Raw genomic sequence first — 12240 nt, 5'->3', positions numbered from 1 at the left:
CTATTGCTGCTGGATTTCAATTCTGTCATGGTAATCTAACGTGACTCCGCTGCCGCAAACGTTCTTCAGAACTTTCCCTTGGAGGACATCAAAACAAAAGGAATACACATAATGTTTATGAAGTTTTGACTTAGCTCGATGTCATTGAAAAGGTACTCGAGATGACGTGCAGCACTTGACTGGTCTTGAAGACCGCGCTCCTGGTTTGGGTCATCACTCTTCTTCTCAAGACACCATCATCAAGTTAATAGCAGTAGTAGTCTGGTTACATCTCTCTCCACAATTACGGCAACATGAGGAAGAGGAAGATGAATGAATCAATTGGACCGTGGGTTCCTGAAACAGATCAAAGGGCCATATGTGTTACCTACACAGCCTGTCTAAAAGACTTGGTTTGTTCATATTTTATTATCGTTCTCATTCTATTACTGTGTTTCGGAAAATGGGGATTTGGCAACAGCGCACATTCAAACGTACACAACTTGACAACAACACAATGTACATGACTGACACGATACACTCATCTCCGCCCAGATCCCGTGGAACGATTGTCGATGTAATAATCACAGTCACTTACCTTCAAAGAAGGGGAACGGCTTTTCTTCCAAGCGTTCTTCGTTCCGTGTACTTGCGGAAAACGACCCTCTCGTGAAACGATTTTAGTTTACGTCAGTACACTTGGATACGTCACATGAATACGTCACTTGGCTACGTCGTGTAATGCGCGAGTAGTCTCGGTTGCCTATTCTATTCTTGACAGGTTCGCGCTTCAGAATATCGATTCATGACAGCCCCTTTCTTGAGAATGAATTTCCCAAATTTAGTCACAATATGAAGCGCGACTTAAATAATCTGCTCCATGGTTGTCACAACCCGGTATCACACGCACGGTGAAATCGTAGGGCTGTAATTGGAGAGCCCACCTCATCAGACGTGGGTTTGTTGGCTGTCTCTGCAGACATTTGAGAGGTTGGTGATCCGTTTCCAGCGTGAAATGTCTTCCGTAGAGATATCTCTCGAATTTCTGGATCCCCCAGACTGTCGCCAAACACTCTTTTTCTACAGTGGCGTACCTGCTCTCGGCACCATTTAGTTTTTTACTCTGGTAGGCGAGAGGTCGCAGAGTCTTGTCCTGTTCTTGCATCAGAACTGCTCCGATGCCTCGGTCGGATGCGTCAGTTCTCAAGACAAACTCTTTTTCATGGTCGGGCATGCACAGTACGGGCGTCTTGCAAATTGCCTCTTTCAGCTCCTCGAGGCTTTGACGACTTTGTTCGTCCCACTTCAGCTTGTCAGGCTGTGACTTCTTTGTCATGTCTGTCAGAGGTATTGCAATGCTCGCGTAAGAGTTGATGTAGGATCGGTAGAAACCGCAAAGACCTAGGAACGAACGCAGTTCCTTCTTTGTGGATGGCGGAGTGGCTGACTTGATCTTGTCAACTTTGTCTGCCTCTGGCCAACGTTTCCCACCTCCGATTCCATGCCCAAGGTATGGCAGTTCGCTGTAGCCGACATAGCATTTCGACGGTTTTGCTGATATGCTTGCGTCTTGCAAACGCTGTAGGACGGCTTTCAGCGCGACCATGTGCTCTTCCCAGCTCTCCGTGGCTATCAAGATATCATCCATGAAATGGAAAACATCGTCACGTTTGAGTGGGCCCAGCAACTTTCGCATCATGCGGTTGAATATGCCAGTTGCTGTCTTGAGACCAAATGGCATGTTCGCCCACCGAAACTGTCCTCTCGAGGTGGTGAACGCAGTTTTGTCTCTGTCCTCTTCCACGATTGGAATACACCAGTACCCCTTAGTAAGGTCTAACTTTGTAAAGAACTTAGCCTTCCCTAAGCTCTGGAAGAGATGATCGACATCAGTTATGGGCTCTGCGTCGAACACTGTCACTTTGTTCAACTCACGTAGGTCACAGCAAAACCGGTATTTGCCTCCTTTCTTCTTCACAAGAACGATTGGAGCATTGTACGGTGAGTTTGCCGGTTCAATGACCCCAAGCTTCAACATCTCGTCGATCTCGTCTTCGACCGTTTTCACCATCGCATGAGGTATGGGTCTCGGTCGAACAAACACAGGTTTCTTCTCTGTAAGTTCGATTCTGCACTTCTCCAAGTTGGTAGTAATCGGTACATCAGTCAGATTCTTGGAGAATGCACTACAGATCGCTTTCGCCTCTTTTGTTCTTTCTCTACTCAATTCTTTACAGAAGTTCACGCTTGTGACATCTTCTGTACGAGTAGTTTCCAGCAGAGGAATCATCTTCTGAGTGTCTATTTGGAAGATATCATCGTTCATCGTATCATCTTCCTCGATGACTACGGCGATGTGTTCTTCTGCTTCTTCTTCTTCTTCTTCTTCAGGTGTAACGACAGCAACATCACGCGTGACGATGTCACGTTCTTGATATTCTTTCATTAGGTTGATGTGGTACACCTTTTGTTTCGTCCCGACTTTGACTCTGTAGTCAAACTGGTTGACTTTCTCAGTCACTACGTATGGGCCGCGCCAAGTCAACTCTAGTTTGTTGTGTTTCACGGGAAGCAGAAGTAGCACTTTCTTGCCGACTTCGATCGACCTGAGCGCAGTCTTCCGGTTGAAATACCCGGCTTGCTTCTGTGATGACTTAGCTAGGTTTTCTTTGGCAATCTCACACGTTTCTTCAATCCTGTTTCTGAGGTCGACAACGTATTCTGCCGTTGTCTTCTGTTCACCTTCGACCGATTCATCAGTCCATGCACGTCGCAGAACCTGCATGGGACCTCTGATGGTCTTGCCATACAGCATTTCAAAGGGTGAGAAACCAAGACTGTCTTGAGGTGCTTCGCGGTAAGCAAAAAGCAGTGCTGGGATGAATGTATCCCACAACACTGGCTGTTCTATTGCCAACTTCCTGAGCATGCTTTTGAGCGTTCCATTAAATCGCTCCACTAATCCATTGGCTTGAGGATGGAAAGGGGTGGTCATTTTGTGCTTGATGCTCAGAAACTGGTTCACTTCCTTCATGAGATTGGACGTGAACTGGGTTCCTTGATCGGTGATCACTTCGTCTGGAATTCCCAGTCTCGTCCACATCTCAAATAGTGCTTCTGCCACTGTGTCAGCACGAATATCCTTCAGTGCAACAGCTTCAGGATATCTTGTGGCGTAGTCCACCATAGTCAGAATGTATTGTTTTTTGCTTTCCGACATTGGCTTTATTGGACCAATGATGTCGACAGCGACCCTCTTGAACACGGGATTGATGGTAGGCATCTGTCCCAACGGTGCTTTCTTGGTTCTGCCTTTCGGCGCTGTTCGTTGGCATGTGTCACACGAGAGACAGTAACGTTTTATGTCTCCGACAAAACCTGGCCACCAGAACTCACACCGGATTCTATCAGTGGTTTTCTTTTGCCCGAGATGACCTGCCATCGGGTGGTCGTGCCCAAAAGAAAGAACTTTGGTTCTCATTTCTTTGGGAACAACGACTTTACTAGATTCACTCCCGGTTTTGTCGAGGGTTGTCCTGTACAAGATTTCTTTCTTGTAGACATACCTCACACCGTGGAATGACTCTCCTGAAACAGCCATCTGGCGTACTTTTGCCAGTGTTTCATCATCATTCTGAGCCTTCTTGAGATCTTGAGGGGAATACATCTTGTGTGTATTTCTGTCATCATGCCTAGTTCCCGGCACAGGTTTCTCATTCCGCTCTTTTTCCTCCTTCTCTTGCTTACGTGTACTGACCGCCGCGTTGGTCTCACCTTGATACCAACTCGGGTCACGTACTGGAAACAAAGGGGTCTTCCTCTTGTTCTGGCCTACACCATACCATTTTCCTATGAGGACAGGATAAATGGGATCTTCGAGTATGACCACTTCGGTTTTGGCATCAAAATACGGACAGTCAATGTGGGCCACAGCCGTGGGACACAATTTCCGTGTTTTCTTCTCTGCGAGAGTAGTTTCTTTTTTCTTTGCCAAGTACCTTTCTTCAGGTATAAGGTCGGCACTGACCATAATACCTGAGCACCCGGAATCGCGTAATGCTTTTACGATTCGGCCGTCTAACTTGATGAACACTTCCTCTTTGAAATCCTTCTTTTCGCACGACTTGCACAGCTTGTCAAGATGTACGGGGATTTCTTGTTCATCAAATTCATTTCGAACATGAACTGCGTGAACGCTTTCTCCCTTATTGGGACAAAATCGCGACAGGTGCCCTTTGCCCTTGCAAAAAAAACCAACAGCCTGTGGCTTTCAGTCTTTGTTTTTCATCATCGCTCACGTATTTATGTTCTTTCTGTGACGCTTTCTCTTTCGCGTCACTTCTGACGACATTCGAACTTTTTGTGTTCGAAAACGCGCTGCCGCTAGAATGGTTTTGGTGAGATTGCCGTGGCCTGATGTTCGAACGTGATTGTTCGTACTCCGTGGCAATTTCGCCCATTTCTTTCGCAGACTTCGGTTTCCGATCAAGTACGTGCAACATCACTTCGGCAGGGAAGGTGTTCTCTAATTGTTCTCTGAGAACTAGATCCTTCAGATCTGCCACATGTTCATCGCACTTGGCTAACTCGATCCATTTATCGAGGATGCGCTCAAGTTTGGTGACATGTTCTTTGTACGTGTCAGATGGGTTTCGCTTCAGCTGACGGAATTTCTTCCGATATTGATCTGCTGTCAGTTGAAATCCATCATACAACGCATTCTTCAAAGTGTTGTAATTGCGCGCGTCTTCGAAACTGAGTTTTGCATAAATGGTTCTCGCCTTTCCTTTCAGGAAATACACCATTCTCGTAGCTTTGCGTTCGTCGTCGAGATGACAGTCGGTTGCATAATGTTCAAATTGTGCAAACCAACTCTCGATGTCGTCTTTGTCATCAAGAAAGGGGATTTTTGGGATAAAGTCGTCATCCCCACGACGCCTCGACGCGTTATTGTTGGCGTTGTCTCGGCGTGCTTCCGTTTGTATCCTCAACTGTTCTAGCTGAAACGCGCGATCGGCTTCTCGTTCACCGGCTTCACGTTCACGTTCACGTTCACGTTCCTCTCGTGCGCGTTCTTCAGCTACAAACTCACGCAAGTCTTTGCCTTCGAGTCCTAACTCTCGTCCTATCGCCAAAAGTTCGCGAGTCCACTCCAATCCGGATTTCACAGGGTGGATCGGACCTGCACGTTCATTACTCGCAGCGGATACATAAGTCGTTACACGCGCGCCTAACGTCTGAGAATCATTATCGCTCGATTCTCCTTGGGTGTTTGTGTCACCACCTTCAACATCTGAAACTACGGCCTCAGCCGTATTCTGGTTCTGCGGGTCAGCGTTCATTTTTGCTATATGCGCCCTAGTACTCGGGTGTTTGGATGTTTGCATATCCTTTACGTTAACTCACACACAGATATTCACTGAATCAAACTGCAAATACGTGATGCTCGGTTGAAAAACCGATTTGACTAAACTGCTTTTCACACACTATTTACTAGAGAGAGAAAACTCCCTCACTATAGAATGAAGTGTTACTTTAGTGAAGCTCACTTTGCTACTTGAATTCATGAACGTTCAACGTTACCTCAGTAAACGCTACGTGTCCCAATGACACGATTTCTCTGAACCATTCTAATATCCTTTTACAACCACGGATACCTAACACTAGAATTTATGGTTCTTCTGGTATATGTCAAACAATATACCGTTCTATCGAGTGAACTTCATTTTAATATCTCATCGGCGCTCCATCAACGTGGACCTTTCGCCTATATTAATATCAACTCGATTCTATCGCACAGTAAGTCGAAATAAGATTCTTCAATTATCTACTGCTGTATAGACAATAATCTAAATTTCCTAACCCTTACTCTTGGCGTTGTGAAGTGTGACTGTCTGCAGAATCAACTTCACTTCCACGGTCCTTCTGGACGAAGATGAGTGCTATCCCTCGTATATAACCCAATTCGCCCACCAACCTCCCACGGCGACCGACAATATTATAATTTTGTCGACTAAGGGACACAGGATGGCCTGACAGGGTGTTAGTCCACTGTCTTCTGTTATAGCTTTTTGTTTAGCACAGCCAAATAGGGGGAACTAAACTACTATAACATTAGTGCTTTACGTGAATTATTATAGTGACGTCAAAGCCTTGCGTCACTCTTCATTTGGATTATTCCCGTGTGCTGAAGCACACACGTCAGACTCTGTTATCGTTAAATGATGAACTAACTATAAACATGAATAAATACAAAAGTTGATTTATACGATGATGAACATGAACGGACGAACACACAAACGAAAAACGAATAGGGAATTTGTTTGAAGAAAATTTGTTTCCAGGGAAGCCAAATTGAAATTACGAGTTACAAAATCCCGGACGAAACCCCCATATGTCACAGGTCAGTTTTCGTCAGCCTGTTTCTTTCTGCGTGCGCCTTCCAAAGGAAGTTTATGGAAGGAAAACACGCCGCCTTTTCGTATTAGCTAAAGAAACAGGTACTACCTTGACTTTACTTTCCTTCACTCTTTCCCATGCTCTCGAAGTAGCGGAGAAAGGTCAACATTGGTTTACATAATTTAATACATGGATAGTGTTAATAAGATTCTTGCAATGCAGCACACATTAATCAGGTTAGTCTATATTTTTGCTAAATATCAGTATCGTACTAAATGTATCACACACTGTTCAAGCTAGGTCATGTTAATTGCATCACAGCACACTCTGATCAAATGTCTATTGCTGCTGGATTTCAATTCTGTCATGGTAATCTAACGTGACTCCGCTGCCGCAAACGTTCTTCAGAACTTTCCCTTGGAGGACATCAAAACAAAAGGAATACACATAATGTTTATGAAGTTTTGACTTAGCTCGATGTCATTGAAAAGGTACTCGAGATGACGTGCAGCACTTGACTGGTCTTGAAGACCGCGCTCCTGGTTTGGGTCATCACTCTTCTTCTCAAGACACCATCATCAAGTTAATAGCAGTAGTAGTCTGGTTACATCTCTCTCCACAATTACGGCAACATGAGGAAGAGGAAGATGAATGAATCAATTGGACCGTGGGTTCCTGAAACAGATCAAAGGGCCATATGTGTTACCTACACAGCCTGTCTAAAAGACTTGGTTTGTTCATATTTTATTATCGTTCTCATTCTATTACTGTGTTTCGGAAAATGGGGATTTGGCAACAGCGCACATTCAAACGTACACAACTTGACAACAACACAATGTACATGACTGACACGATACACTCATCTCCGCCCAGATCCCGTGGAACGATTGTCGATGTAATAATCACAGTCACTTACCTTCAAAGAAGGGGAACGGCTTTTCTTCCAAGCGTTCTTCGTTCCGTGTACTTGCGGAAAACGACCCTCTCGTGAAACGATTTTAGTTTACGTCAGTACACTTGGATACGTCACATGAATACGTCACTTGGCTACGTCGTGTAATGCGCGAGTAGTCTCGGTTGCCTATTCTATTCTTGACAGGTTCGCGCTTCAGAATATCGATTCATGACAGCCCCTTTCTTGAGAATGAATTTCCCAAATTTAGTCACAATATGAAGCGCGACTTAAATAATCTGCTCCATGGTTGTCACAACCCGGTATCACACGCACGGTGAAATCGTAGGGCTGTAATTGGAGAGCCCACCTCATCAGACGTGGGTTTGTTGGCTGTCTCTGCAGACATTTGAGAGGTTGGTGATCCGTTTCCAGCGTGAAATGTCTTCCGTAGAGATATCTCTCGAATTTCTGGATCCCCCAGACTGTCGCCAAACACTCTTTTTCTACAGTGGCGTACCTGCTCTCGGCACCATTTAGTTTTTTACTCTGGTAGGCGAGAGGTCGCAGAGTCTTGTCCTGTTCTTGCATCAGAACTGCTCCGATGCCTCGGTCGGATGCGTCAGTTCTCAAGACAAACTCTTTTTCATGGTCGGGCATGCACAGTACGGGCGTCTTGCAAATTGCCTCTTTCAGCTCCTCGAGGCTTTGACGACTTTGTTCGTCCCACTTCAGCTTGTCAGGCTGTGACTTCTTTGTCATGTCTGTCAGAGGTATTGCAATGCTCGCGTAAGAGTTGATGTAGGATCGGTAGAAACCGCAAAGACCTAGGAACGAACGCAGTTCCTTCTTTGTGGATGGCGGAGTGGCTGACTTGATCTTGTCAACTTTGTCTGCCTCTGGCCAACGTTTCCCACCTCCGATTCCATGCCCAAGGTATGGCAGTTCGCTGTAGCCGACATAGCATTTCGACGGTTTTGCTGATATGCTTGCGTCTTGCAAACGCTGTAGGACGGCTTTCAGCGCGACCATGTGCTCTTCCCAGCTCTCCGTGGCTATCAAGATATCATCCATGAAATGGAAAACATCGTCACGTTTGAGTGGGCCCAGCAACTTTCGCATCATGCGGTTGAATATGCCAGTTGCTGTCTTGAGACCAAATGGCATGTTCGCCCACCGAAACTGTCCTCTCGAGGTGGTGAACGCAGTTTTGTCTCTGTCCTCTTCCACGATTGGAATACACCAGTACCCCTTAGTAAGGTCTAACTTTGTAAAGAACTTAGCCTTCCCTAAGCTCTGGAAGAGATGATCGACATCAGTTATGGGCTCTGCGTCGAACACTGTCACTTTGTTCAACTCACGTAGGTCACAGCAAAACCGGTATTTGCCTCCTTTCTTCTTCACAAGAACGATTGGAGCATTGTACGGTGAGTTTGCCGGTTCAATGACCCCAAGCTTCAACATCTCGTCGATCTCGTCTTCGACCGTTTTCACCATCGCATGAGGTATGGGTCTCGGTCGAACAAACACAGGTTTCTTCTCTGTAAGTTCGATTCTGCACTTCTCCAAGTTGGTAGTAATCGGTACATCAGTCAGATTCTTGGAGAATGCACTACAGATCGCTTTCGCCTCTTTTGTTCTTTCTCTACTCAATTCTTTACAGAAGTTCACGCTTGTGACATCTTCTGTACGAGTAGTTTCCAGCAGAGGAATCATCTTCTGAGTGTCTATTTGGAAGATATCATCGTTCATCGTATCATCTTCCTCGATGACTACGGCGATGTGTTCTTCTGCTTCTTCTTCTTCTTCTTCTTCAGGTGTAACGACAGCAACATCACGCGTGACGATGTCACGTTCTTGATATTCTTTCATTAGGTTGATGTGGTACACCTTTTGTTTCGTCCCGACTTTGACTCTGTAGTCAAACTGGTTGACTTTCTCAGTCACTACGTATGGGCCGCGCCAAGTCAACTCTAGTTTGTTGTGTTTCACGGGAAGCAGAAGTAGCACTTTCTTGCCGACTTCGATCGACCTGAGCGCAGTCTTCCGGTTGAAATACCCGGCTTGCTTCTGTGATGACTTAGCTAGGTTTTCTTTGGCAATCTCACACGTTTCTTCAATCCTGTTTCTGAGGTCGACAACGTATTCTGCCGTTGTCTTCTGTTCACCTTCGACCGATTCATCAGTCCATGCACGTCGCAGAACCTGCATGGGACCTCTGATGGTCTTGCCATACAGCATTTCAAAGGGTGAGAAACCAAGACTGTCTTGAGGTGCTTCGCGGTAAGCAAAAAGCAGTGCTGGGATGAATGTATCCCACAACACTGGCTGTTCTATTGCCAACTTCCTGAGCATGCTTTTGAGCGTTCCATTAAATCGCTCCACTAATCCATTGGCTTGAGGATGGAAAGGGGTGGTCATTTTGTGCTTGATGCTCAGAAACTGGTTCACTTCCTTCATGAGATTGGACGTGAACTGGGTTCCTTGATCGGTGATCACTTCGTCTGGAATTCCCAGTCTCGTCCACATCTCAAATAGTGCTTCTGCCACTGTGTCAGCACGAATATCCTTCAGTGCAACAGCTTCAGGATATCTTGTGGCGTAGTCCACCATAGTCAGAATGTATTGTTTTTTGCTTTCCGACATTGGCTTTATTGGACCAATGATGTCGACAGCGACCCTCTTGAACACGGGATTGATGGTAGGCATCTGTCCCAACGGTGCTTTCTTGGTTCTGCCTTTCGGCGCTGTTCGTTGGCATGTGTCACACGAGAGACAGTAACGTTTTATGTCTCCGACAAAACCTGGCCACCAGAACTCACACCGGATTCTATCAGTGGTTTTCTTTTGCCCGAGATGACCTGCCATCGGGTGGTCGTGCCCAAAAGAAAGAACTTTGGTTCTCATTTCTTTGGGAACAACGACTTTACTAGATTCACTCCCGGTTTTGTCGAGGGTTGTCCTGTACAAGATTTCTTTCTTGTAGACATACCTCACACCGTGGAATGACTCTCCTGAAACAGCCATCTGGCGTACTTTTGCCAGTGTTTCATCATCATTCTGAGCCTTCTTGAGATCTTGAGGGGAATACATCTTGTGTGTATTTCTGTCATCATGCCTAGTTCCCGGCACAGGTTTCTCATTCCGCTCTTTTTCCTCCTTCTCTTGCTTACGTGTACTGACCGCCGCGTTGGTCTCACCTTGATACCAACTCGGGTCACGTACTGGAAACAAAGGGGTCTTCCTCTTGTTCTGGCCTACACCATACCATTTTCCTATGAGGACAGGATAAATGGGATCTTCGAGTATGACCACTTCGGTTTTGGCATCAAAATACGGACAGTCAATGTGGGCCACAGCCGTGGGACACAATTTCCGTGTTTTCTTCTCTGCGAGAGTAGTTTCTTTTTTCTTTGCCAAGTACCTTTCTTCAGGTATAAGGTCGGCACTGACCATAATACCTGAGCACCCGGAATCGCGTAATGCTTTTACGATTCGGCCGTCTAACTTGATGAACACTTCCTCTTTGAAATCCTTCTTTTCGCACGACTTGCACAGCTTGTCAAGATGTACGGGGATTTCTTGTTCATCAAATTCATTTCGAACATGAACTGCGTGAACGCTTTCTCCCTTATTGGGACAAAATCGCGACAGGTGCCCTTTGCCCTTGCAAAAAAAACCAACAGCCTGTGGCTTTCAGTCTTTGCTTTTCATCATCGCTCACGTATTTATGTTCTTTCTGTGACGCTTTCTCTTTCGCGTCACTTCTGACGACATTCGAACTTTTTGTGTTCGAAAACGCGCTGCCGCTAGAATGGTTTTGGTGAGATTGCCGTGGCCTGATGTTCGAACGTGATTGTTCGTACTCCGTGGCAATTTCGCCCATTTCTTTCGCAGACTTCGGTTTCCGATCAAGTACGTGCAACATCACTTCGGCAGGGAAGGTGTTCTCTAATTGTTCTCTGAGAACTAGATCCTTCAGATCTGCCACATGTTCATCGCACTTGGCTAACTCGATCCATTTATCGAGGATGCGCTCAAGTTTGGTGACATGTTCTTTGTACGTGTCAGATGGGTTTCGCTTCAGCTGACGGAATTTCTTCCGATATTGATCTGCTGTCAGTTGAAATCCATCATACAACGCATTCTTCAAAGTGTTGTAATTGCGCGCGTCTTCGAAACTGAGTTTTGCAAAAATGGTTCTCGCCTTTCCTTTCAGGAAATACACCATTCTCGTAGCTTTGCGTTCGTCGTCGAGATGACAGTCGGTTGCATAATGTTCAAATTGTGCAAACCAACTCTCGATGTCGTCTTTGTCATCAAGAAAGGGGATTTTTGGGATAAAGTCGTCATCCCCACGACGCCTCGACGCGTTATTGTTGGCGTTGTCTCGGCGTGCTTCCGTTTGTATCCTCAACTGTTCTAGCTGAAACGCGCGATCGGCTTCTCGTTCACCGGCTTCACGTTCACGTTCACGTTCACGTTCCTCTCGTGCGCGTTCTTCAGCTACAAACTCACGCAAGTCTTTGCCTTCGAGTCCTAACTCTCGTCCTATCGCCAAAAGTTCGCGAGTCCACTCCAATCCGGATTTCACAGGGTGGATCGGACCTGCACGTTCATTACTCGCAGCGGATACATAAGTCGTTACACGCGCGCCTAACGTCTGAGAATCATTATCGCTCGATTCTCCTTGGGTGTTTGTGTCACCACCTTCAACATCTGAAACTACGGCCTCAGCCGTATTCTGGTTCTGCGGGTCAGCGTTCATTTTTGCTATATGCGCCCTAGTACTCGGGTGTTTGGATGTTTGCATATCCTTTACGTTAACTCACACACAGATATTCACTGAATCAAACTGCAAATACGTGATGCTCGGTTGAAAAACCGATTTGACTAAACTGCTTTTCACACACTATTTACTAGAGAGAGAAAACTCCCTCACTATAGAATGAAGTGTTACTTTAGTGAAG

At 45.9% G+C, this 12240-nt stretch overlaps 2 protein-coding genes across 2 annotated transcripts in view; both read right to left on the bottom strand.

The window, feature by feature from the left end:
* LOC138966453 (uncharacterized) overlaps positions 1 to 5321 on the bottom strand; it is a 6404-nt gene extending 1083 nt beyond the window's left edge. The window contains exons 1-2 of the mRNA XM_070338702.1: positions 4473 to 5321; positions 924 to 4219 (exon numbers count right to left, since the gene is read on the bottom strand). Coding sequence (XP_070194803.1) covers positions 924 to 4219; positions 4473 to 5321 — 4145 coding nt within the window. The remainder of the gene's footprint in view (positions 1 to 923; positions 4220 to 4472) is intronic.
* Positions 5322 to 6717: 1396 nt separating this feature from the next.
* LOC138966444 (uncharacterized) lies at positions 6718 to 12038 on the bottom strand. Its single transcript, XM_070338686.1, has 3 exons — positions 11190 to 12038; positions 7591 to 10936; positions 6718 to 6794 (listed from the first exon to the last, which is right to left on the bottom strand). Exons 1-3 carry the CDS (start codon positions 12036 to 12038, stop codon positions 6718 to 6720), a joined length of 4272 nt encoding a protein of 1423 aa, XP_070194787.1.
* Between the last annotated feature and the right edge of the window lie 202 nt (positions 12039 to 12240).

Source organism: Littorina saxatilis, linkage group LG5, assembly GCF_037325665.1.
Source record: "Littorina saxatilis isolate snail1 linkage group LG5, US_GU_Lsax_2.0, whole genome shotgun sequence".
Lineage (NCBI taxonomy): Eukaryota > Metazoa > Mollusca > Gastropoda > Littorinimorpha > Littorinidae > Littorina > Littorina saxatilis.
This window is presented reverse-complemented; position numbering and strand designations above follow the sequence as displayed.

Excerpts from the sequence above, each read along its gene's own strand:
- LOC138966444 (XM_070338686.1), bottom strand. The coding sequence starts at position 12,038 with ATGAACGCTGACCCGCAGAACCAGAATACGGCTGAGGCCGTAGTTTCA. Across the intron at positions 10,937-11,189 it reads CTGCCGAAGTGATGTTGCAC|GGCAAAGGGCACCTGTCGCG; the intron begins GTACTTGATCGG and ends TTTTTTTGCAAG. Across the intron at positions 6,795-7,590 it reads CACCGTGCGTGTGATACCGG|GGAAAGTTCTGAAGAACGTT; the intron begins GTTGTGACAACC and ends ATGTCCTCCAAG.